We start from the raw sequence: 24,774 nt of genomic DNA on the forward strand, positions 1-24,774 counted from the left end.
TCTTACGATAGCCATTGATACGCACTCTTAGTAGTGAATACAATTTTTAGTATGTAGATTGAAAACTTGCGTTGTTATATCGAAAATTACATCTCATGGATATATATATGTCTTCGTGATCAATGTCTTAACTTTCCCAACTCCTTAAAAAAGCAAGATTTTATATAAAAAATAAAAAATAAAAGTTCATATAGACTGACTAGTATTATTGACATATACTTTCTTTCCTTATAGTGAGTGCCTGGCGTTCGTTCTACCATTATTACGTCTTGCCGACAAAAATAAAAATGAAAGGTCCTGCCCGGGTTCGAACCGGGGTTACTGGTATAATTTAATGACGATATCATTTCAAAAACCAGAGTGATCACCACTACACTACAGAACCAGTGCATGCCCAAATGAACGTGAAAAGTCAATAGAGTATAATACGAAAATACCTCTTTTGGCCGCCCCTAGCAACTATACACATTTAGCTAAACCCTCTCACCTTGACTATTCTATCACTGGTGTGTAGAAAATCGATATAGAAATTGTGCTTTGTATATGCATATTATAGTTTGTACCCAATGATATTAACCATTCGGGAAAGAAGGCGTTGTATTGCAGACGAAATAAGACATTTTGATATATTTGAATCTATTTAATCCAACGCGAACCAATCCCCTTTGTAAATTGTAAAAGAAAATCGGTATAGAGATAGAGCTAAGTGTTGTGATATGCATTTAATTTCTTTATTCAAAGTTCCGTTGTTACTTACCCAGGATCACCTATGTGATAAAAGATGGAGTGGACCTAAACCATCCACAGAATCTATATCTGCAACAACCATGAGTTGGATACAGGGATGAGTAGGGCCAGCCTCAAGAGCATATTGTAATTTGCTTAGTCGTTCAAATAATATAGGTCGAACGAAAGCGATCTTTCCATGGATTTTGGCGCAGTGTTTGCCATTGTCATCTTTCTGTCCGCGTCTTTTCTAAACAAATTTGATTAGAGAAGAACACTTAAGTTTAAGCGTAAATGTATAATCGCAATATTGGGCATGGTAAAAGATCTAGTTATTTTGATAGATTATGACTAACTTTCTAGCGAAGAATGCCCTTGTCTATAGAACAGGAACCTAATTCATATAGTTATACACAATTTAGCGAAGAATATATGTAGTACCCTTGTTTTCTCCGTAGTACGTACCTTATTTGGATGGTTTTAGTTACCCAAGCCCGTAGGTAGGTCTAGCTTCTCAAAACTTCCGAAATAGATATAGCCTACATCCCAGGTCGGTGTGGGTGATAGCCATCGTGTACTGTCTATTGTCGGCGAAGGTTGTCGCTCTGAAAAGACATCATTAGCAGATAAGCGGCTAACTACTCTTTGTATATATCAATACATTTGCTTCTTCCCTGACAATCGGTCTTATGGTCTGGTGAGAAAAAAAAAAAAAAAAAGAAAGGTCTTGCCCAGGTTCGAACTGGGGTTGCCGGTATACTTTAATGATCAAATCATTTCAAAAACCGGAGTGCTCACCACTACACTACAAAACCAAGGTATACTATAAAAACCCATTTAAGAACTATTAGTCTGATGATGTGGACAACATAAAATAAAAAACTAAAGGTCTTGCCCAGGTTCGAACTGGGGTCGCTGGTAATTTTATGATCAGATCATTTCAAAAACCAGAGTGCTTACCACTACACTACAAAACCAGTGTGTGGCAAATTTAAATACACAAAGATACATCAAGCTGCCATATAAATACCTCTTTAGGCCGCTAGTAATATACGCATTTAGCAAGAGCCTATTATATTAACCATTCTCTAAGGTTATATATAGAATAGAAAATCTGTTTTATTGTTTTTTATGTGTATTCTATAGTAAACTAACGATATCAACCTATAAGGGAATGAGGCGTATTGTGGACGGAATAAGAAAATTGTAAATAATTTAGAGCGAAATTATACCTCGATTTGTATGAAGATTGGCATTTAGGATGTTCTGTGAAACAGAATTTCCTATGGGAAGCATTGTTTCACTATTTCCCACTGTGTTCCACTGTCACTAGACTTGGCACAAAGGTTACGCCAAATCAAGATCTAAACAGGAGAGCTACATACTGGAATATCAATATCCCTCTAGGCCCTACCAGTAGTGATAATAATCCTTGTCACGACACTATATATTATGGACTTAACACTTAGTGGACAGTATAAACTTTTTCCCTTCCATTTGGAATAGGAAGGCTCTATGGCCAAACAATTCCTGCCGCACCACATAGCAAACGCAGGGAGGTATCACAAAAGTATATCAGTCGCTTGCATACATCCTTTTGGACAGGTAGTTGGAGGATGTTGTTGGTAACGTTTCAAGTGGATGAAATCCACAAAAAGAGGACATGCAAAAGACACCGTCATCTTGTCTCCGATATGAAGAAACCTGCAAACCCCAATATGGCTTTCGAGGGTTGAATTTTGTCGCCGAATTTCTCCATTGATATCCTGGAAGGCATGGATTGGCGAGTCCAGGGTATAAACCGAACCATTTCTCTTGAGCTTCTTCCAGATTTCATTGTCAAGAATACCCGACAAGCCGTGTCAATCTCACGAATGAGTGACAGAAATCACACGAGTTTGGGATTTCACCGATGGGTGTTCGCCTCCCTGACAGGATCCCGACTCGCCCGAGAACTGGTTCCGAATATCTTGTGCAACAGAATCACGGCCGCTGACTAGTAACCAGTCCAAGAAAGCCTTCAGTGACGTTTGTAACAGGTGTTCGTTCGATCACCCTTTGTAATTGTAGCGCGCAATTCTTGCATATATGTATCTCCAAATAGCCCTCTTTGTGATAATAATCACAGTCTCTGACCGCTACTGATACGTCAATAGGCCGGTGGATTATTTACAATTGAGGCCAACCACCTTTCTCCGCTTGCTCAATGTCGCGGAGGCGGAGCTTAGGGCCGAACTGGATCAAATATCAGCATGCTGTTCCTGCAGAACCTACACAGCGACCAAGTGACATACTCTAACCTCTCACACCGAGTCCACCAGAATTGCAGGTGAATGTGCTTGGTGACCAACAGAAAGGCCATAATAAGCCGCATTAGTTGTGCCGGTGGGTATGATCTCACCCCCCTTTTGCTCGCTGAGGTGCACGAGATTAGGGATGGCGGTCGACGCATCAAAGTGCGGGCATCTAGGATCAAAGAGCCGTTAGTCACAATGCCATTGTGCAATGAGGCCCACTGGGTGCGCACTAGAGGACCGTCGTGGCACAAGTGCGTGTAATAGGAACCGGGGACTGGTCACCAACTTCGGTCAAAATCTCAAAATCGACGTGGTATGTGGGATCTGTGCTCTTCGCTGTCAGCGCTTTTATCTGCAACGGGTGTGTACGGATGGACTGACCAATCTGGCTCCTTGCTGCATGCAATTTCCCGGGTACGTGCCGAACGGTTGTCAGCGTAATCTCTGTTTTGCATGTATTACGTCCATGTGGATTCGCCCGTCCATCGCTATGACCAACGTGCCTTCGCGGAGGACGGGACTCTTGGGCCTTATATCCTGCGATATGAACTTGCTTTCTTTTTGTTTGACCTTATAAATCAGCTGAAAAATGAGGAGGTTGCTTGTCATTGCCGAAGACACTTCAATCATGGCTCCTAGAATGTTTGCGATTCAGCTGCCATGTTTTAATTTTGTGTTCTCTGGATGGCGTCGACAGGAGTGTAGGCAATATTGTCTTGTTGGACCCATTCACGAAGACATCTGGTTGAATGGTCTTCCCTTGTGTAATCCGGGGTTTCCATGATTTTGCGTTGAACTTCCTCATCTTGAAGATCCAAGCACGCACCCATTTTCATGCCAGGGGAGCCCAATTGATAACATCTCGGAGCATATCAGAGTATTTGTAGACGCGCATATTCTCCTGAACGGTAATGATACCGTACACTGGTGTCTGTTTATCGAACAGGAGTTGTCTTGTGGGTCGCACTAAGATAGTTGCGTGCGTGACTGTGTAGCCCCTTCGCTGAGGACATCGGATGGGCGAGGGAGGTGAAGACAGGGGGAATCAAGTGAGGCCCCCACTATGCGGTAGGCAGCGGCGATGTATAAAGGTTAGCCTGCTCGGTTCGCGATGCTTGTCTTCCATTCCGTACACAACGTTGATCTCGAACTCCATCAACTGTCATTATCTGCTCTTGCAGTGTATTTATCACGGAGAAGGTGCCCCGCCATCTTTCACTGTGTCGTTGATAGAACCATCTGTCTGGAAAAGTTCCAAGTATCGATTCCATTGCGGATTGGAAGAGGGAATGTGTGAATCTTAACTCTGGAGCTTCAGTCGCAAACTCGGCAGCAGAGATAAGAGGAACCTGCTGGGAAGAGTTGTGATGTTAAGGAGTGGATTCGTAGAAGTAGCGGGTGGGTCTCATTTCTGTCAAGTCGCACAGGTGGATCCTCTTTAATTGACGCAGCAGTAATAGTATCCAAAAACTCGAGATTCACCGCATATGGGTGTCTTACAGTAGGTATGATGGGAAGGAAATGAACGGCCCAGAGTGAGAAAAAGGAGGAAAGATAGAAGAGAAAAGAGGATAAAGAAGAAGTGAAGTTGTCATAAGACAGGTACGCGTGACTACCCGTTTGGGAAGCGGAGGTTGCAATGATTTATACTTGATTTTGACTGGAAGGCCCTTCTAGTCGTCCTCCTTATCATTATATCAGTTTTGTGATCACAATGCCTTCCACAATGTAACATCTTGAAGCGTCTACTGGCGAAAATAAAATCTATATTTGAGCTTTGGCGCCTTCGAATGACAGCGAAGCTGGTCTTTCCATCCCTACTTCTAGATTCGTTTCCGAATATCGAAAGAGCGTTGCAAGGAATACAGCAACTGTTACGGTTACTGATGAAGGGGAGAAAGAGGAAGAAGAAACATTGTAGTTCATTCCAGCAAAGAGCAGTATCTTTATACCCTGCCAATCAAGCAAACGCTCAGTCTGACAAACAAGTCAAAACACTGTCCGAAGACGGTCCAGGGACGGTCTGATATCCAACAGCAACTTCAGATAGCTTCAACCATAAATCGCTCTGAAATATCCTCTGGTGCCCCGAAACAGGACTCAACCGAAGAATTACTAGATGTGCTCCAGGGAGTTGAGGAGAAACTCTGCGGCCTTGAAACGCAATCTGAAACTATGGAGGAGGAATCGATGGAGCCTCCGGTCGAGGGACCTTCCTGTAGATCACTTCACTAGAGTACTGTGTATGACGAAGTGGTTGCTATGCCTGTAGGTGTGGATAGTTTGAGAGGATGGAATATGTGGTGCTGGCTATTGTACACTGGAGGGTGAATGTTACGCAAGATATCGGGGGTTGCAACTGAGTCCAGAGGAGAAAAAACAATTGGATAGCAAATACCGAATAGCTCAAGTCTGGGTAAACTGGTTATGATATTTGGTCTCGCTCTAATGAAATCGTTTGCCGCATGTGACATGTATCCATGTGCGATGAGATAGGATAGAGATCTACTTTAAGTTATTCAGCCCAGCTGCTCGAGTTTATTGGAGATACAATGTAAACACTGCCGATGCTAAGGGACTGCAGGAGAAGCTTGCTGTTGGAGGTACAAATTCAACGTTCACTCCAGGGTACTTGACAACGTGCTATACTTGATGTCTACTGTGACATCCAAGCAGGAATCACTACAGGAGATGAAAATCCTACTCTGTGCCTCGTCTAGAACGAACATGAAGCTTGAATCTTACATTGCCAAGGATCTATTACAGGATAATCATGGTCACGCCCAGTGCCACCGCAACAGCCAAACTCCCCATGAGTGCACCAAATCCATCCAAAGTAGACGCTCTGCCACCGATTCTATACGCAGGATTTGACGTAGAAGCAGCAGTTCCCGTAGCCTCGGAGCTAGCAGTGCCAGTTCCAGTCTCAGTTCCAGTAGAGCTGGCACTGGTATACCCACTCGTAGCCGCAGCTGCCTCCAGATCAGACTGATGATACAGCATCGTAATCATAGAAACAGAAGAGATAGCCGTTAACGTAGACTCAACTCCGGGGGAAAAGGATGTAGACAAAGTCGACGTAGTATCATTTACAGATGACCTCATAGTCCTGGTTGTTATCGTCGTGATATTGTAATTCACACGTGTTCTGGTTATCTCCCACAAAATGTATTCAGTGGACACATAGATCTGGCAACCGACGGTGGGCGTATATGTCGGGACTTGAGCGATACATTGACCGATACCATTTGGTGTCATGGAGCTAGATCGATTAGCCCAAGTTCGTAAACAAAGCGATGCTGACTTACCTGGGACAGCAAAGCGCTATCGTTTGACTCGGCTCCAACCAGCTCTCCAAAAAAGTCACAGGCACATCAGAGAACGAAATTTTTTTTCCGAGGCGGTAAAAAATCCCGAAGTAGATAGCGACTCCCCATCGCGCGCTGCCATACCAATTGTCTCCCAGCCGGAAGGGCAGTACAAACCCGGCGAGTAGTATCCAACCCAAGGGAGGCGCGTATCGCGCCATGTTGCCGACGTGATGGTGGGAGACGGCATACAGTCAAAGTTGCTCGTTGATGTAGGACAGGAGACATGGAATTGGACTTGAGTCCTGTCATCATCGATCAGGGCGAGGGACAGTCTATCCGTCGCGATACAGCTGGGCGCGGGGGTGAAGGTTATTGTTAGGGGGCCGAAGTTTTCGAGATACGGCATCGCGAAAGTTAAGCAAGCAGGAAAATAAATGATCTGTTAAAAGAGATTCGTGCAGTTGCACATCCTAGTTGTAGGCTTTCAGCAGAGCTTGAATATTTACGCTACCATCACTAGTGGAAATCGAATGAGGCTTAAAGAAAGAGCTTGGTTCTCAGTGGATTAATCTCCTCCATTCGTCTCGCTAGCCAAGCGAATGTCGGTCTGGCCGGCTTGGCAAGAATCGAGTCAAATCAGATCTTTAGGCTGGGGCCCGCTTGGGTTAGTGTCTTATAGCGTATGTGGAGATGCGTTCTTGCCCCTGACCTTTGGGCATCTGAGGCTATATTAAGCGAGGTGTAGACGAATGATTCTCAGTGGAGAGCAGGGTTGTAGTTATTGAAATTATACCTCGATATGAAAGAACACGGCAAATAATCTGTGAATTTCAAAAGATCAGACCTTCTTTACAGCTGCAGAAGGTATCGGCCCATACTTCACGGCTGCCCACCCCGATAACTCCGACGGTAGGAACCGCAACATTGGCAAATCTAATTATCGCTCTGGTAATCATCAGCTGAATGACTTCAGTAACAATAGCCTGATATCTCGCAGGCTCATTGCGATCGGGATATTCCTGATCGGGAATCGGCATATAAAGGAACGGACAGATTTGCTCCCAGCCGAGTCCATCTTCAAGCTTGATATGACAGAGACGGTCGACTGGGATTGTTCTCTTGGCCATCTCGATACTAGAGAGGTTAGTGAGCACACTGCAAGAATGGGATATCACGTACTACTCGATATAGTTCCGACGCATCGCATGTGCATTATCAGGATCACCCGGATTAGTCTGGTCGGAAAGTGCCTAGTAGATAGTTTGGTTAAGCTTCAAGAATAAGTCCAGCGGGCCATAAAATATCGAAGAATGACAAGTGGAAAGCTATCGGGCATCTTCATCAAGGTACCAGCAGTGTTATTGAAAGAAGCTACGCATTTCTCGGGTTCTCGTTCTGTGAGGATGAACTTGACGTTTGGATCATCCGCATACACCCTCACTACTATTCCGAAGAAACTTGAGACTTCAACTAGGCACTACACTACGTTAATCTAATGGCCCAGGATGATGCGAAGGAAATCTTCCATTATAATCGGCGAATCATTTTTCGTAGTCCGCCCGATCGTATCGCTTGATGCTAGAGAAGCGGTTATGCTGTGCCATCGATGAGGTGGTAAAACTTTTATACAAGATACAAGTAGAACACGCCCATAGAACAGCAATCAATTCATCAATGTCCCTTCCTTTCATCTGCGACAATCTCTCTTTCCCCCCAATACCCCCCGGGGTCAATCCACCACAGAACCAAGCCGTACGATTGTTGCAGATCAACGGTATGCTAACTGCCTTTACCTTCCTCATCTCCAGGAACTCCAATATAAGTTCCCACGATCTTTCTGACCTGCAGGCTCGCACGACCTTGCCAAGAGTGCCTGATTTTGAGTTTCCATATTGTTAGTTTTGGTTTTTTTTTTGATTTCATCTCCAACCTCACACGTTCAATCGCAATATGGCTTCTAAGTGCGGAGTAGATCAAGATGAATGAAACTAGCATTTAATATGGAATAGCAAATGAACTGATTTGATCCACGGGTACTCCGTGCGAAATGTGGCTGTTAACTGTCAATTTGCTCTGCAGAATGTGGCTGGCTCTGGCTGGCTGTAAATCGGTAGTATATCCCTATTTGGGTAGGCCAGGTGAAGCCTACGAACAAATAGTAATGAGTAGCTGCAGGCTGAGCGGGACCCTAATGATCATTATGCATGATGCATGATACCCCACACTAGCCTGCATGAATACCCTGGCTCTATTATGCACTGTCAGATCTCATCACGTTCTTCCATCTTAGTTTCTAGGCAATTGCCTATGAACAGTCTCAATTTAGGGTCTTTCTCCATCATGAGGACATCATTGTCCAAATTCTAGCGTAAGTGAAGTATTTGGACCAAAATAAGGACACCCCGTACATGGTACGTCCGGGTTTTTTTGACTTGGTCATCACCTTTTCTGAGCCACTATCACCCTTGAATTTTGTTCTAAGGCTCACTCAGAAATGGTTCATCAAATATGGACGTCCCCGGCACAAGGCCTATTGGCTATACATGGCGCTCCTCAAGATGATTCATCATCAGTACGGTTTCCATTGCATTATTTATTGGTATTCCTTCGTACCCCATCTTTGTGGTTTTCCCTAACGCATCTAGAATTGTTTCTCTACGGTTTCCTCGTGTCTATGCTATCTTACCTATTCCAAGATCGCCTCCACAAAGATCCCTCACAGACTCAGCGTTTGACCGCTGGAATTCTTACTCTTCACGGCCTCGTCTCTACAATTGCCGGTCCCCTAATTGGAAATTTCGCGGACAATATGCCTAATCGGAGGACACCACTGCTTTTCTCGCTTGCAGGATGTGTCGTGGGAACATTGCTTGTTGCATGGTCACCTTCAATCGTTGTACTTCTCGGTTGAGTCCTCCCGGGCATTGCTGGCTCCGCCGTTTGGATTCTCGGTCTTGCCACCGCAACAGATACCGTGCATGAAGGTGACATGGGTAAAATGATGGGTATAATTATGTCTTTTGCCAGCGCTGGCATAATCAGCGGGCCGATGGTCTCCGGTATCCTACTAGATTCTGTGGGATACTGGTTGACGTGGTGTGTACCAGTTGGAATATTGGTTGTTGATATCATCGCACGTCTGTTGATGATAGAAACTCCGCAAAATTCAAGCCTTGCTTCATCTGACAATGCGGATGAAACAACGTCCCTTCTCCCCGAACAAATTGAGCCCCATGATGCGTCGACTACATTCGGTCTCTGGATCTTCCTGCTTCGTGACAGTCGCGTGTTGACAGCTTTGGCTGTTACAATCTTGACTACAGCCATTCTCACGAGTTTTCATGCCACACTTCCTCTACACACAGGGGAGGTATTTGGATGGAAACCAAGACAGGTTAGAATAGTGTTCTTCCTCCTCTCGGTCCAGGCTCTCTTCTTGAGTACACCGGCTGGATGGCTGCGTGACCGCATCGGGGTCCGATTGCCTATCACCATCAGTCTTGCCCTGCATGCAGTGTTCCATGTCCTGGTTGGAGTAGCTGGGAATGACCATTTCCCCTGGGCAAGCTTGCACCATCGGGGTCCTGTATTGTATATATCATCTATAATTTGCCTCGGTGTTTTGCAACCTTTTGTAACTGGTGTTGGGCCTGTAGAAGTGACTGATGAGTCCCGGTTTGCCGAGTTCTGACTTGGAGTAAGACCGTTGACTGACACACTCCTAGCTTCTGTTAGAGATTACGAGAAAACGACTCCGGGCATCTTTGGACCTCGCGGTGGGCTCTCTCGTGTTTATGCTATGACTGATGTAGCTGTAACCAGCGGGATGACCATTGGCCCGGCCATCTCTGGATTGCTCTGGGAAAAGGTTGGCTACACTTCCATGAATTGGGTCTTCGGTAAGCGATCCGATACATTCCTAGAGAGATTGTATGTTAATTTTCTTTTTCAAATTGGCAGGTGTTATTTATATTATCCTCGCCATTTTTGCTGCGTGTTTTTTGCGATCGAAATAAATTGAGAATGCCCTCCATGTAGTATTTGACGCTAACCCAATTTGGTAACCCCGTGCAACCGCATTGACTTATCGAGATGTGATACATAGAGGCTTGCATTCTGCATAAGGGGAATAGTGTCGGACTTATGCCAATTAGAGGGTTAAATAATATTGGACAGGCCAAGCTTTGGGTGTTTCTGCACCGGTTAATGGGTTGTGGTATTGGATTGTTCACATATATATTTGGAAGTACAGGCCTTGTTTATGCCATATAATGTCACCCAACAACCAAATTAGTTTTATTGACCTTAGCCTCGAAACTTTTGGAAGAACTTCTACAGAAATAGCATGCCAAATAACCTATACCGTTGTGTCGTTTGCCTTATATGGGCCGGTAGCATGTACATATAGTTCGGCTAACTGGAGGTGTGCCCCCGCCGCCCAGATGACAAGGGATATGGCTTCTGACCTTCACAGCTGGACATAGGTTACAGTCTCTATAACAGGATACTCAAATGCTAATATCCGGGAAATTGATCGTATAGCACACATGCTCATCCCTCGGTGCATTCTTGGGCCTGCCCTCAGTCCCCCGACAACAACAGGGGAATGCAGACTAGGGCGCCGGAAGCACACCACAATCCAATCAAAATAGTTATTTGAAAATATTAGCTACACAATATGTCTATTCAGGACAAAGGAATGACTAAAAAGCTCATTTGAGATCGCTGCCGTGGACATGTGGATCATACCATGCGCTGGGGGCACCGGGTGAGGCACTTGAACCGGGAACGCAACCATTGTTTTGTGAAAATACCAAGGAAAAAAGTCCATTTTATACTATTTAATGATGGGCAATGCTCATTCATGATGAGGCTCGTTGTGGTTTCCGTCTCTATACCTTGTATAGTCCCATACATTAATTTATTTTTCTACACCTAGATATATAACCCGAGCAGACACTGTACTGCGCTTACCACCATGCGTCCCTACCAGGGTCTCCTTTCTTGGTCCATTTTGCTGGCTTCGCTAGGAGGAGCAGAGGCGAAGCTGGACTTGAACTCGAGCAGCAACATTGTTGCTTACTGGGGTATGTAGTCGCGCATTGTTTGGGCTAATAAATACTTACTTGGGATACTTTGAAGGCCAAAATTCGTTTAATGGAAAGGGAGACCAGGCACAGCAGCCCCTGGCACACTATTGCGATAGTGAGTGAACTATCTATTTTCGATGTTGTTAGAACTAACAAAAGAAACTAGACAAGGACATTGATGTACGAACCAGATCATCAGGAAAGCTTTCGGATTGATGCACTAATAAAATAAAATAGGTGATACCAATGGCCTTCAATATGATGGTCAATGGCCCAGGAGGTGCTCCAGAGATTGATTTCTCTGTGACCAGCAAGGACTGCGATGTCTTCGAGGGCACCCAATTAAAGAACTGTCCTGCGATTGGGTAAGCATTGCTAAGTCGCGTGTGTTAATATCTAGCTAGATGACTGACAGCTTCTAGCAAGGACATCCAGACGTGCCAAAAGAAGGGCAAGACGATTCTTCTTTCAATCGGCGGAGCCACCTACAGCGAGGGTGGCTTCAAATCCGAAGAAGAGGCCAAGAACGGTGCAAAACTAATGTGGGAGACGTTTGGTCCCAAGCAAGAGGGTTCCAAAGCCCTTCGTCCTTTCGGTGATGCTGCCTTGGATGGGTTCGATTTCGACTTCGAGGCCAATGTCCAAAACATGGCCGCATTTGCCAACGAGCTGAGATCACTGATGAAGGCAGATAAGAGCAAGCAGAAATTTTATTTGACAGCAGCACCGCAATGTCCCTATCCCGACCAGGCAGATAAAGAGATCCTCAACGGCCCCGTATATATTGACGCGATCTGGGTACAGTTCTACAACAACTTTTGCGGCGTCAACAATTTCAACACCGACAGCTCAAGCAGCAAATACAACTTCGAAGAGTGGGACAACTGGGCTAAGACGGTGTCCAAGAACAAAGATGTAAAGGTCATCATCGGAGTGCCGGCATTCACAACTGCGGCAAGCACGGGATATATCCCAGCGTCCCAGTTGGCCAAAGTTATTGCATACACGAAGAAGTTCGAGAGCTTTGGGGGTGTGATGATGTGGGATGCAACGCAGGCATACGCCAATGATGGGTTTATCAAGGACGTGCGGAAAAGCCTGGGCCCTGCGAATGATTCCGGTTCGTCGTCGCCCGATCCGGTGTCAACCTCGGCATCTACTTCTACGTCCACTGACCCAACGAAGACAACGAGTTTGCCATCTTCCAATGCACCCGACTCCTCACTCTCATCTTCCTCCTCCTCATCTGCTTCTGCTTCGCCCAAGGCGGATGAAACCACCAAGGAACACCAGCCCGTCGGCACGACTACTGTTACGACTACCATTACCACCACCATTACCACTGGGAAAGACCCTGTTGCGACGAATGATATTGCGACTGCAACCGCAAAGCCCAAGGACTCCACAACAGCGGCTCCAACCTCGACTGCTAGTCCGCAAGATGAGAGTGACTCCAGTGAGGATAACAAACACGATACTCCAGACGATAAATCGGACGATGACTCGGATAATCTCGGCACAATCATCGGCAACGACCTTCTTGGTTTGCTTAGTGGTATCCGTAAGGCGAACCAGGCTGCTGGCGGCTTCGTCCATGCTCTAACCAATCCCCGGACCTGAGTGTCTGAGTTTATTGGCGAAAACCGACATTGCCGATGATGAATCTTATTTCAGTTGGGAGCTTCTGTGTTCCCGGTACCATTGACGCACATGATTAGACCTTTGGGCACATATAAAGAGCCGTGAAAATGAACCTGACCTCGTTCCAGACCCGCCACGCTTCCATTCTGTCTTTCGAACCTTCTTTTATCCCTTTCGCACCTCAGATTCGATTTCTTTCACCCCATCTAACTTCCTGTCTTTCTCTTTATATGATACCCATTATTTAATCTTGCCTTTTTCGAACCTTGGAATATCAAACCGTCTACGTTACTCTGTGCCTTGTGCGAATCGGGTCCTTCTGTAATTTCATTTATGATACAATGGGTATGATTTACAAACTACGGTACCACATGGCTTCCATCCATAGTAAATCATTTGAAATCCAAAAAAACATAAACTAGAGGTATTTGAGCGCCATTAGGATACTTGCAAGCAGATTCAACACATTAGAGATTAACATAAACACCATCGTGCTCTTCTAAGTTGGCCCCCGAGAACATGTCATCTTAATAACGTTCATCACCATCGACAATACTTAATTAGGCCAGGAACAGAACCAAGAAACAACTTTCGACATCAAATGATAGTTGACTTCGCACATCACACCTTCCACTTCATATCCCACCACTTTACTCGGCCTCCTCTTCCTCCTTGCTTGTAGTCAAGCAGAATCGGCCCTTTGGCGCGCCCGCTTCCTCATACTCAACTGTAAGACGTGACAGGTGAGCGAGCAGATTCTCAATTTTGACCTCTCCCTTGTCGCGTTGGACACGACCGAGATTATCAAGCCATTCAATCTTGTTCAAGATGAAGTATACCAGAGCGATCACAATCGACACACCAAGTGAATAACCCCAGATTCGCACAACGGTGACGATATCGGTCCAGCCATTCGTAGTCTCGACGTATTTATCTGCGGGCTTGGTCTTCATGTTTTGATTGGTAAACCAACCAAACAGACAGAAGATAGTAGCCAAAATATCAACCCCCAGAATCGCGGTCACCAAGTGAATAGATGGCCATGTGTCAATACCGCGAGTGACAAAAATGAGCCAATTCTCTGTGAGCGCCACTTCCAAGAAGAGTACCTCTTGAATAGATCCCCAGTTTTGAATAATGCCTCCCGATTTCAGGAACATGCTGCCTCGGATAACCCACGTACCCAGGGCTAGTAGCACACCAAGAAGGCAGGAAATGAACCAGATTTTAGGAAGTTGCCATTCGACAGGTCGCAGCTCGAAAGATGCATTATCATATGCCACTGCAACGGTCGCAAGATCGGCGAATAATGCCAGAAAGACAATCAGCTCGACACGAATGCTTTCATTGAGGATGATCATCGAAGTCACAAGGTAGATCTCAAGGTGCAAGCAAAGTGCAATGCGGTACTGGATATATGACTTCATGCGATGGAAGATCTGACGTGCGACCTTAATAGAGTCGATAATAGTCGAAAGTCCGGGCTCGAGGAAAACGATGTCTGATGCAGACTGAGCAGCTTCCGAGGCGCCTTCAACGGCAATGCCACAATCGGCTTTTTTCAGAGACGGTGCGTCGTTTACACCGTCACCGGTCATAGCGGTCAAGTGGCCTCGTTCTTGTAGCATTTGTACGACTTGGTATTTGTGTTCTGGGAACACTTCAGCAAAGCCGTCCGCTTTCTCAACAAGATCACTAGCCATTGCACCACTCAAGCCGCCGTGAATCAGCTTGTCTGAGTTATACACCTTGGTGCCCAAAGCCAACATCTTGCAAGTTTCTTTCGCAATAGCAATGGCATCGCCAGTGAGCATCTTGACACTGATACCGAGATTCTGCGCTTCGCTAATGGTTTGAGCGGTGTCTTCTCGGGGTGGGTCAAACATAGGCAGCATTCCAAGCAAAGCCCAATCTTCGCCTTCCTTTTGAACAGCAACACCGAGAGATCGGAAGCCTCGATGCGCAAATTCTTGCGCTTTGGCCTTGTATAGGTCAGCAGTCTCCTTGGAGCAGCTTGTCAATTGGAGCACGGCTTTCGGAGCGCCTTTGGTGCACGTATACCGAATGCCGTCACATGTGGCAATAGTAACAATGCGTTTTGAAACCGGGTCAAAGGGCGTGAATTTTTCTGTTGACCAACCACGTCGCAATATCTCGCGTGCTCTTGGGTATTGCCTAAGCGTCAAAATTGTGACCTTATCAATCGGATCGAGCGATTCAATATTGTGCGAGGATGCAAGGGCAGCAACGGCGAACATCCAGTCGACATCGACACCCTCAGCTACATAAGGATCACGGATACTCAGTTTGTTTGCTGTGAGAGTGCCGGTCTTGTCGGAACATAGAATGTCAACACCCTATTTCGGTGTTAGCATTTGATGGCAGCCCGGGTTGGTGGAGAAGGTTGATCCAGACTTACAGCGAGAGATTCAATTGCGGTCAGCTTTTGCACAATGGCTTTCTTTTTCGCCAGATAGGCAGCACCAACAGCCATGGTGGTAGTGGTCACAACAGGTAGACCGACAGGTACACCAATGATCAACAAAGACAGAGTGTAGTGAAGCAGAGTCTGCTGAGGGGGCGATGCGATAGGAATATGACGGAAGAACCCACCAATCCAGGCAGCGAGAATCCAGGCCATAACTAGAATCAAGAGAGATGTTCCGATATTGTCCATGACAAGTTCGAAGTGACCGGCGCCTTTAGCAGATTGCACCATACTTGCGGTGCGGCCAACGAAGGAAGTCCTCGCACCGGTTTGAACCACTGCATAGGCCTTGCCACGCTTGCAGCCAGTCGTATAGAAGATCATATCTCCCATATAACGATCAACGGCCAGTGATTCGCCCGTGATGGCAGAGTGATCACAAGCCAGAATAGGATAACCACGTCTGCGAGCCTTCTTCGCCTGATGTTCGTCGGCCTCCTTGGCCTTGCCATCGTCTTCGTCCTTTTCCTTATCGCTCTTCTTGGTTGGGTCGTCCTCTTCATCAGAAGAGGACCCTCCACCGAGCATACCTTGCTCTTGAAGCTGGTTGAACTCTTCCCAGCCATGTTCATCCTTGACGTCACAGATAACTCTGGAGTCTGCAGGCACGACTTGACCTTCACCAATGATGACCTAGATGATTGGTCAGTCGTCGTATACCAATATCGGGCCCCATCGAAAATAGACTTACGACATCGCCTGGAACCAACTCTCGAGCAAGACATTCTTGTTGAGTGCTGTCACGAATAACCTGCGCGCGTAGGGCAATGTCACCCTTGAGACTCGCAACCACATCGGCAGCTTGCTTCTCTTGATACCAGCCCACTGCCGCGTTCAGACACAAGATACCAATAATGACACCGAAGTCAACCCAGTCTTCTAGACCAGCAGCAAGTAAAACAGCCAGCTCCATGACTGTCTAAAGTCAGCGTGGTAGTCAAGGAAGGGTCGATAAGGACTCACCGTAGAGAATTGGGCCCTGAAAGTAAGAAAGGATCTTAGCAATGGGATTCTCCTTCTCGGATGTCAACTCATTCCACCCAGCCCGACGACGACGAAGAGGAACTTCATCGCTAGAAAGTCCCTCCCGGATATCCGTCATGGTCCACTCATCCGGGAATTTGCCGGTTTCTGCTTCGACCCTTTTGACGCGGACCTTTCGCTTGATCCAAGGGGCGTACCAAACTCGTTTCTCGGTCACTTCGCCCTGCTCTTCGTCTAGTGCATTTGGATCACGGAATGTCGACACATACTTGACGAGCTTGCCGTACTCGTCCAGACTATTCCAGTCCCCGCTCAGAGATGCCCGTGAGATACGTGAGCTGCGGCGGCGAGCCTCGGAACGCTCGCCTTTCCCCTCGCCGGCCATGCTTGGCTGTCCAAGTCAGGTCACAGTTCTTCCGACACAGACACCAGATAGAAACATACCTGTCAAAAGAGATGAGATTATTGATTATTGATGATAATAAGAACGAATGCACGAAGCAAAGGGATATAGAAATGAAGGAACAATGATACCAAAGAAAAAGAGTTTTTCCAATGTTCTATTCGCGCCTCAGCACCTGTAGGATGACAGGAATCGAAGGTCTAGCGTTTCTATCTGGGGTAAGAAAGAAAGAAGCTGCCAGATTAACGAAATTTTCCATTCTCAAGTAAATCATGCTGACGTCGGGCTAGGAAGCCCTCGGGAGAGCGATTTCATGCTAACGCATGTATGTTTACTGTTTTGGTCTCCGTGCTCGGTACTTGGAGGAGGATGAAGCCGGGGAACCAGGTCTCGAAAGGGACGAGCCGCGGACGACCCGAAGAACTCCCGCCGGTTTTTGACGGATAGGATATTGGTTCGACCAATCCAGATAAAGGCTAGAACATTTTAGTCCACGCTAAGCTCGAATGAAGCTGATGGTAAGCAGGTACCCGAATTGACTTTGAACCAATAGGGTATTCATCCATGGATCATAGAAAATGTTCCCTTGGCAGGGGCCAGAACAAACGCGACTGGGAAAGGACTCAGGTGTGTCGTATTGCCGCAGGATGTTGTCTTATACTGAAAGTATTAAAGATATAAAGGTAGCGTACGGACACAACCATTGGTGTTGAATATCCGAAAGCTTGTCCAGCAGTTATAATACCATAATACCGGTCGAAAGTCACGCAGTCGAAGCAAGCTTGGCAGCCAATGAAGAATAGGTGAGCGAATGAGCTAGACCAATTTCTGCTGTAGAGGACGAGCGGTTGTCCGGATGTCGATTGAATGTAGGCAGGTATTCCTCGACGTCATTCGCGCCCATTCCGCTGAGAGCCGGCCGACGGAATTCACATCCATTCGGCACCAGTTTCATGATCTGTCGGGACAAACCAAATGGCCGGAAATCGAACCAGATAGTCCGGGAAATGGAAAGTATAAAAAGCATGGTAATGAACAACTTACCCAGGGAGATCATCGCAGTCGGCTTCGCCCACACGTGACCATGCTCAGCCCTACATGCGCATTTCTAGAGCGACCATGATGTCGTCCAATCCCGTCCAACGCAGCCCTTTGTAGATGCATACAGGATTGTGACCTGGGTAGATGGGTGAAGTCCGCATGACAAAGTAAACATGGATGAGATGGCTGACTGGTGTGGTGAGAGGAAGGCGTAAGTATACAGGCAGAACTCATTCCAATACTGCAGGTAAACGACATTTGAACCATGTTTGGATGAAGAAAAGAAGCTGTTCCCAACTCCCATGGGACTCTGCAGACCTCAAGGGCTGGTCATTTTACTAAACACGAAGTGGAAGCATATAAATAACCATTGATTCTTCTTTTCATATCTCACTACACTCATAAAACATGCTTCACATCATAATTGAGACAGAATCTATTTGGACTTGCCGGAAGGAATGTTGAAGAAGACCGCAGGCTTACCAGGAGAGTAAGCACGATCAACGCGGTAGTAACCCTTGCGGTCGAACTGAATGATATCGCTCTCCTTGAGGTCAGCGACGTTGCAGTCGGCCAAACCCTCCTCGCGGAACTCGGTGTGCATGTTAAGGAAGTCCTCCAGCTTATCATCCTCGCCAAGAGAATCCTTGGTCAGCAGGTGATCGAAATCGACCAACTCGACGGGGACGAGATCCTGTCCCTCGGTGGCGAGCCAAGTGACCTTCTTCTCGGTCTTCTTGACATCACCAGCCATGTGCAGCTCGAGCTCGAGGTTGGTGATAATACCGGTCTCAGCATTAGTGCTGATCTTGCGGACGATGGCGTTACCCCAGTTCATGAGGGTGATCTCCTCGTCAGGCTTGAAGAGCTTGACGTCCTCCTGCTCGAGGATGATAGAGCTGCTGTAGACAACCTTCTTCATGCCGACGGCGGCGTTCTTGATGTGTCTGGGCTTCTCCTCGGAGTAAGGAGTGGCAGGGCCACCGGTGACAGTGGTCTTGACAACATCCTTGTTGAAGATAGCGGTGTGACGCGGGGCAATGGGATCAATGTACTTCTTGTTGGTAGCCCAGATAAGACCCCAGTCGAAGTTGGTCACAGCCTTAGAGGGACCCTGCTTCAAGATGAATTCACGGAGAGCAGGGATGGTCATACCGCGGCGACGGATACCACGGATGGTAGGGAAGCGAGGATCATCCCAGCCCCAGACGAGACCAGTCTCAACCAGCTTGGTCAGCTTGCGCTTAGAGAGAAGAGTGCGAACGAAGTTCATGCGGGCGAAATCCCACACCTGCACGTTGCGCAGCTTCATGGTATCCAGCATCCACTGGTACTGGGGGTTACGGTCGCGGTACTCAATAGTACGTAAAGCATGAGTGACACCCTCCATCGAATCAACGATAGGGCAAGCAAAGTCGTAGGTCGGGTAGATCTTCCACTTGTTACCAGTGCGGTGGTGGGTTGCTGGGTTGCAGCGGTAGATGACGGGATCACGCATAGCCTTGTTGGGGCAGTCGAAGGAGATCTTAGCACGGATGCACCAACGAAGACCCTCGGGAGTGGCGGCCTTCATCTCCTCTAGGCGCGCCAAACTCTCCTCGGGGGAAAGATCGCGACGCTGGCTGGGCAAGCCATCCCATCTCTGGGCGGCCATGGTTTCCTTGTCGGTATCATCTGCGTAGGCGTCGCCCTGCTTGATGATCTTGATGCAGTAGTCGTACAACTCGTCGAAGTAGTCACTGGTGTAGGTCATCTTGTTAGGCTTGATGCCCATTAGCGCAAGGTCCTCCACGATGGCGTCCTCGAACTCCTGCTTCTCGTTCGAAGGGTTGGTATCGTCGAATCGAAGAAGCATAGTACCGTTGTACTTCTCGTGGGCAAAGTAGTCGTTGAGAAGAGCGGCCTTAGCGTGACCAATGTGGAGGTATCCAGAAGGCTCGGGGGGAATCGGGTGACCACACCGTTCTCGGTGTTCTTGAGCGCAATGTCGTAACTGGCACCCTCCTTGGACTTGGCCACCTTCTTCTCCTTAGCAACTGCGTTCAGGGACTCCACAGCGGCGGTAGTCCAGGGGCAAAGCTCCTCCAAGAACCGGTACCAGCGGGTAAGGTTGACAAGGGATCCCTTCTTCAGGGCAGCAACGGCGACACGGTTGCCTCGAAGAGCACCCCAAATGGCAATGTCGGGGGTAGAGAGAGAGTATCCGACAATGAACGAGCGCATAAGAAGGTGAGTGTCAAGACGCTGGAGCACGGGGTCGAGGGCCTTGAAGTCCAGGGTGGTCAGGGAATCCAACTGAGAGATCCACTCAGATTCCTATTGTAATCGTGTTAGACAAAAAATGACTCGACCGCGGGGTAGTAGGAGTATTAACTCACCACCTTAGAATCCTTGCCAGCCAGGAAAGGGAAGTGGGTAGTAAGCTCCTGGATAACATTGGCAGTGCCAAAGACAGAGTTGGAGCCACTGGTGAGCTGGACAATGGCCTTGTCGCCATCCTGGAGAAGAGCAGTGTCCTCGAGGGTGACGGTGACCACGGGGGTAGGGCGGGCCTCGTTGATAGAGGTGACGATGAGGACCACGGGCAGAAGCGCCGCGTGGTTGCCGCGAGTGGCCACTTTCAATTCGTATGTAGACATTGCGTAGTGTGGAAAGTGAAGTGAATTCTGGAGGGGCAGAGTCATTATCTACAGTCCCCGTCCGGATTTATGTTTCTCCGAGGCCGACAGCTTTCCGGCAGAAAACAATTACTCCACGGCTTCATCTAGTCGATCAGCTCAAATCAACGCCTGCCAATATGTCGTCCTACGGCTCGGTCTTGCCCACAGCGGCACGCGGAATCCTCTCAGCATGCCGGAATCCGCTGCGGGAGGCCTCAATTGCCCCCGTTCTCTCGACTTTCCAGCAGGTCCGAGGTCTCAAGAACAAGCCAAAGAAGGGGAAAGAGCAGCCTACCAAGAGCCGCAAAGGACCCCAGGAGTTCCGGCAAATCAATTTGAAGGATATGCCGCAGTATGCTCTGTGTGATGCTATGCGGTATGTGCTGAGCATCGGACAACTGAGACGTCAGCCAATGCCCGGACTATCAACTGACACCTTCCTTTCTGCAGATATATCCGGGCCATCGAAGTCGGCCGCGAACCCTCCGTTCAAAAATACGAACTGCACATCCGACTGCGAACAAAGCGCGACGGTCCCGTCATCCGTAACATGCTCCGATTCCCGCACGCCGTCCAGACCGAATCCCGCATCTGTGTCATCTGTCCTCCCGGTTCGAAAGCAGCCAAGGAAGCGCTCGCTGCGGGTGCCGTTCTTGTCGGTGAACAAGAAGTGTTCGAGGCTGTCAAGGCTGGCATTATTGAGTTCGATCGCTGTCTCGCCCACCCGGACAGTTTGCCGGCGCTGAACAAGGCCGCACTGGGTCGCATCCTCGGTCCTCGCGGTTTGATGCCTAGTGCGAAGACTGGTACCGTTGTGGAAGACGTGGCTGCACGCGTGGAAGATCTCCGCGGTGGTACTGTGTACCGTGAGCGTGATGCCGTTATCCGTTTGCCTGTCGGGCAATTGGGCTTCTCTCCGGAGCAATTGCGCGATAACATGCGCGTGACCCTTGACCAGATTAAGAAGGATGCTTCCGCCCTGACCGACCGTGTCAACAAGGAGATCTACGAGGTGGTGAGTACTTCAATTGATCCTTGTGGAATCCAGCCTCTAACAACACTATAGGTACTGAGCTCGACCAACGGACCCGGATTCTCACTCAACGGCGAGTTCCGCTCCGACTCATCCCCCCAACCTCCGCCTTGACCGGCATGTAACATACTCAATTTTCTTATATCCTTTGGCGTGTACAAATTTATTGTTTTATTAGGAAAGGACATGGTGTATCATGGTATCATTGTTGAATTAGAACTTTATAAGACCAAACGCCGACGCTATGTATGCAAACCAGTGCACATTGCCAATTTTCAGGACGAAGCACGTTGTTTTTACAGCTTGAGGTTCTTCAGCGCGGCGACGGCACTGACGTCTTCACCCATAAGATCGTAGAGGCGGAGAACCGCCATTGTTCTAGCATCGCGTTTGCCTTGTTTACCACCAGCCGCGGTGGCCTGCTCCAAGGCAGTTTTGAGATCCAAGAGTACCGTGGACTTGATCTTCGCGACTCGTGGTTGTTGCGCAAGCAGGAAAGGATGCTTCTCGCCGACCCGGGCAGCTATTGAGGTCAAATAGACAAACTTTTGGGCATGGCGTTCCATCCTCTTCAATGAAATTGCGGGTGTGCCATCTGCTAGCTCATCATCGCTGTCATCGCCCTCGCCGCTGTATAGATCTGACTCTGAATCGGATTCGTCTGGTGTGGTGTTTTCTTGCGATGACTTGTCCTGTATCATCAAACGGTGTTCCAATTCCTCCACCCGGTCCGCATAGTCCAACAGATCTTTGCCCACGTCGGCGTTCGTTCGTAGTCGCCGCTTCTCGTTCAACAGCTCTTCCACTTCCTGACGTCGTGCCTCGACCTTGTCCCGGATAGCTTTGACATCGCGCTGGAACGAAAGCACGCCGACTTTCACACCTTCGACCTTCTCCTCGCCGCCGCGAAGCGCACTTCCTAACGAGAGAAAGTCCTGGTAGTTCTCATTGACAAGATCCAGTAGCTCCTTGTTCAAGAATTGCTCTAGTCCCCGCAATTCCTGTCGCAGATCCTCAAGACTCTGGTGTCGGTTCGTCAATGATGACAGGAAAGTGGCTGGATCGAAGTCAGGGGCGAGGAATGAGGTGCGGGATAGCGGTTCCGGGAAGGGGAGGCCGGATGGGTCTTCGTCGAAGTCGGAGGAGGACCCGTCGGAGTCGCTGAACTATAGGAGGTTAGACGAGGTACCAATTGGAGTGACATGGAGTCATACTTGAAACCGATTCATGGTGTGGGTGGTTAGTGGATGAGTAAACACTGGGGAAACGTGGTGATGCCTCGGTGCTAAGAACGCCAAGCTTAGGAGATTCATAAAATGGCTTTTTGTCAGTTGTTCACGAATCATTACTCGCGGCGGAGCCTTTCTATTTTGTGCTTTTCCTTTTGGCCTTTGGACGAGAACTCTAGGGCATATTCTACTATACATCTACTCGTAATTCTAATAGTGCAAGGTACCTGGACCACCCGTGGACATTATTAACAGCTTCAGTGCCCACGCATCAGCGCAACACACCCCATCTCCCCACTACCCATCGGATGATTTACATCCACTCAGACAAAACACCCAACCCATGCCGGAGAATATGCACTGTGCATGGGACGTGAATACATCCCTCGTGAGCCGAACCCAGTACTCTCGGAGTCCTGTGCCCTCCCAGAGCGGGGTTAGTCTCTGCGCTGTCTCCTGCACAACAGCGAGCTGTACGCTACCGCAACCGGTCCGGAGATGGAGTCAGATACATTGACCGGTACACGGCCGTCGTCTTCCCTGCCTCGACAAGAATGGCCCCGACTATCCCCATCCCACGCGTCTTCAATCGCCGCTGCCGGCCACCAAACAAACCAGCGATACGTCGTCGAAGACCAAGCAAACACATATCGTGCCACAGCTCTACGCCAGCTGAACGGTTCCCCGAGACCTCAGTCCCGTCCTGTCCGAATTGATAATACCTCTCAGCGGCGCTCGTCGACACTCGCTACGCGCCCCGTGCTTGTCAGGGCGTATTCGGGCGATGCCCAGGAGAGAAACACACGACCGCTTGCTATGTCCGCGCGTCGGTTCCTCTCATTCTCCGGCTCGAGGAGCTCGGCTCCTCGTCCGTCACAGTCAGATGTTATATTTCCATCCGATAAGGACTTCAGTATCGAGAGTATACTGCAGGCCATCGAGCCTGATATCCGTGGTACTCTGGACTCTATTGCTGAGATCTGTGGACGGAGCAAACTGAGTCTTTCCAACGAGTATGGGAGTCACATTGCGCCGTTGGGTGAGATTTGTGCTCCGTCAGGTGCGCCGGGATCTGTCGAGCAGGCTAGGCCTAGTGAGGAACGACGTGTAGATGATGGCAATGCGGCTATTGTTGATGAGGAGGCTAGTCCGATTGATCCAGCTCGTGATATGCATCCGTTCTCGTTTCATCGGTATTTAGAAACTCTGCGACAGACTGCGTCTATGCTGGAACAGAATGGGACACCCGGTCAAACACAGAGACAGCATCCTACACTGTCTACAGGCATGGACTCTGAGTCGGAGGCTGTTTCTCCTATTAGCCCGAAGACTATATCGACCCCTTTCACGCGTGAATTCGCATCAAGGCTTAAACACAGTGGACGTGATCTACTTGCAAAGAATGCTGCTGCTGGCAATCGCGAACAGCGATCATCTCAGATGGCCACTCCAGCTGTCGTGTCGGAGGTTCATCTAGAGGCGACTGCAAATGATGGATCTTCCTCTGAATCCAATATTCTCTCGCAACCTGATCTGGGCGGTGATGGTTCGCCTGCCATTGGAAATTCGGGCCCGGAAATCATTCAATCCCTCCTTGGTTGGTTGAAGTGGAGTGCGACTATTGCTGGGCCAGAATCTAGTCCTGCTTTGCAGTCTGCAGAAGGTCGGCTACGAGCTATGCTTGAACGTCCAGGGAATGAGGGTACGCCCTCAACTGTGGCTTGAGGACCCGTAACACGGTGCCTTATTACGAGATATGCCACATAATGACTGATGTTAATGAACTTGGAACCAAACAATTCGTACGAAACTCACGCATTATATTTCTGTCAATATGATTTCTTTGCGACAGCATACTGAAATTGTCGATT

The 24,774-nt window shown here is 48.2% G+C and overlaps 10 protein-coding genes across 10 annotated transcripts; 3 read left to right on the forward strand and 7 right to left on the reverse strand.

The window, feature by feature from the left end:
• Window positions 1–2,895: 2,895 nt before the first annotated feature.
• N7517_008763 (uncharacterized protein) lies at window positions 2,896–3,225 on the reverse strand (the record flags this gene model as incomplete). The annotated part of the gene is made up of 3 exons (XM_056726492.1): window positions 2,896–2,961; window positions 3,036–3,192; window positions 3,218–3,225. 3 exons carry the CDS (start codon window positions 3,223–3,225, stop codon window positions 2,896–2,898), a joined length of 231 nt encoding a protein of 76 aa, XP_056577343.1.
• A 2,558-nt stretch (window positions 3,226–5,783) lies between these two features.
• N7517_008764 (uncharacterized protein) lies at window positions 5,784–6,026 on the reverse strand (the record flags this gene model as incomplete). Its single annotated transcript, XM_056726493.1, has 1 exon — window positions 5,784–6,026. The coding sequence occupies one exon, from the start codon at window positions 6,024–6,026 to the stop codon at window positions 5,784–5,786; it is 243 nt and encodes an 80-aa protein (XP_056577344.1).
• Window positions 6,027–7,164: 1,138 nt separating this feature from the next.
• Window positions 7,165–7,536, reverse strand: N7517_008765 (uncharacterized protein; the record flags this gene model as incomplete). The annotated part of the gene is made up of 2 exons (XM_056726494.1): window positions 7,165–7,468; window positions 7,514–7,536. 2 exons carry the CDS (start codon window positions 7,534–7,536, stop codon window positions 7,165–7,167), a joined length of 327 nt encoding a protein of 108 aa, XP_056577345.1.
• Window positions 7,537–11,312: 3,776 nt separating this feature from the next.
• On the forward strand, window positions 11,313–13,044 carry N7517_008766 (glycoside hydrolase family 18 protein; the record flags this gene model as incomplete). The annotated part of the gene is made up of 5 exons (XM_056726495.1): window positions 11,313–11,421; window positions 11,477–11,539; window positions 11,591–11,604; window positions 11,662–11,789; window positions 11,847–13,044. 5 exons carry the CDS (start codon window positions 11,313–11,315, stop codon window positions 13,042–13,044), a joined length of 1,512 nt encoding a protein of 503 aa, XP_056577346.1.
• Window positions 13,045–13,715: 671 nt separating this feature from the next.
• Window positions 13,716–16,922, reverse strand: N7517_008767 (putative plasma membrane H(+)ATPase; the record flags this gene model as incomplete). Its single annotated transcript, XM_056726496.1, has 4 exons — window positions 13,716–15,422; window positions 15,485–16,186; window positions 16,245–16,468; window positions 16,517–16,922. 4 exons carry the CDS (start codon window positions 16,920–16,922, stop codon window positions 13,716–13,718), a joined length of 3,039 nt encoding a protein of 1,012 aa, XP_056577347.1.
• Window positions 16,923–17,703: 781 nt separating this feature from the next.
• On the reverse strand, window positions 17,704–17,967 carry N7517_008768 (uncharacterized protein; the record flags this gene model as incomplete). Its single annotated transcript, XM_056726497.1, has 1 exon — window positions 17,704–17,967. One exon carries the CDS (start codon window positions 17,965–17,967, stop codon window positions 17,704–17,706), a length of 264 nt encoding a protein of 87 aa, XP_056577348.1.
• Window positions 17,968–18,417: 450 nt separating this feature from the next.
• Window positions 18,418–20,620, reverse strand: N7517_008769 (glutamate--tRNA ligase GUS1; the record flags this gene model as incomplete). Its single annotated transcript, XM_056726498.1, is given in 3 exon segments — window positions 18,418–19,884; window positions 19,896–20,297; window positions 20,360–20,620. The coding sequence occupies 3 exon segments, from the start codon at window positions 20,618–20,620 to the stop codon at window positions 18,418–18,420; spliced, it is 2,130 nt and encodes a 709-aa protein (XP_056577349.1).
• A 158-nt stretch (window positions 20,621–20,778) lies between these two features.
• N7517_008770 (mitochondrial 54S ribosomal protein uL1m) lies at window positions 20,779–21,788 on the forward strand (the record flags this gene model as incomplete). Its single annotated transcript, XM_056726499.1, has 3 exons — window positions 20,779–21,017; window positions 21,092–21,656; window positions 21,708–21,788. The coding sequence occupies 3 exons, from the start codon at window positions 20,779–20,781 to the stop codon at window positions 21,786–21,788; spliced, it is 885 nt and encodes a 294-aa protein (XP_056577350.1).
• Window positions 21,789–21,970: 182 nt separating this feature from the next.
• On the reverse strand, window positions 21,971–22,903 carry N7517_008771 (COG2 family protein; the record flags this gene model as incomplete). Its single annotated transcript, XM_056726500.1, has 2 exons — window positions 21,971–22,840; window positions 22,889–22,903. The coding sequence occupies 2 exons, from the start codon at window positions 22,901–22,903 to the stop codon at window positions 21,971–21,973; spliced, it is 885 nt and encodes a 294-aa protein (XP_056577351.1).
• Window positions 22,904–23,401: 498 nt separating this feature from the next.
• N7517_008772 (uncharacterized protein) lies at window positions 23,402–24,628 on the forward strand (the record flags this gene model as incomplete). Its single annotated transcript, XM_056726501.1, has 1 exon — window positions 23,402–24,628. One exon carries the CDS (start codon window positions 23,402–23,404, stop codon window positions 24,626–24,628), a length of 1,227 nt encoding a protein of 408 aa, XP_056577352.1.
• Window positions 24,629–24,774: the final 146 nt, after the last annotated feature.

The sequence above is a fragment of the Penicillium concentricum genome (assembly GCF_028827145.1).
Source record: "Penicillium concentricum strain IBT 3081 chromosome Unknown utg000003l_segment0_segment0, whole genome shotgun sequence".
NCBI lineage: Eukaryota > Fungi > Ascomycota > Eurotiomycetes > Eurotiales > Aspergillaceae > Penicillium > Penicillium concentricum.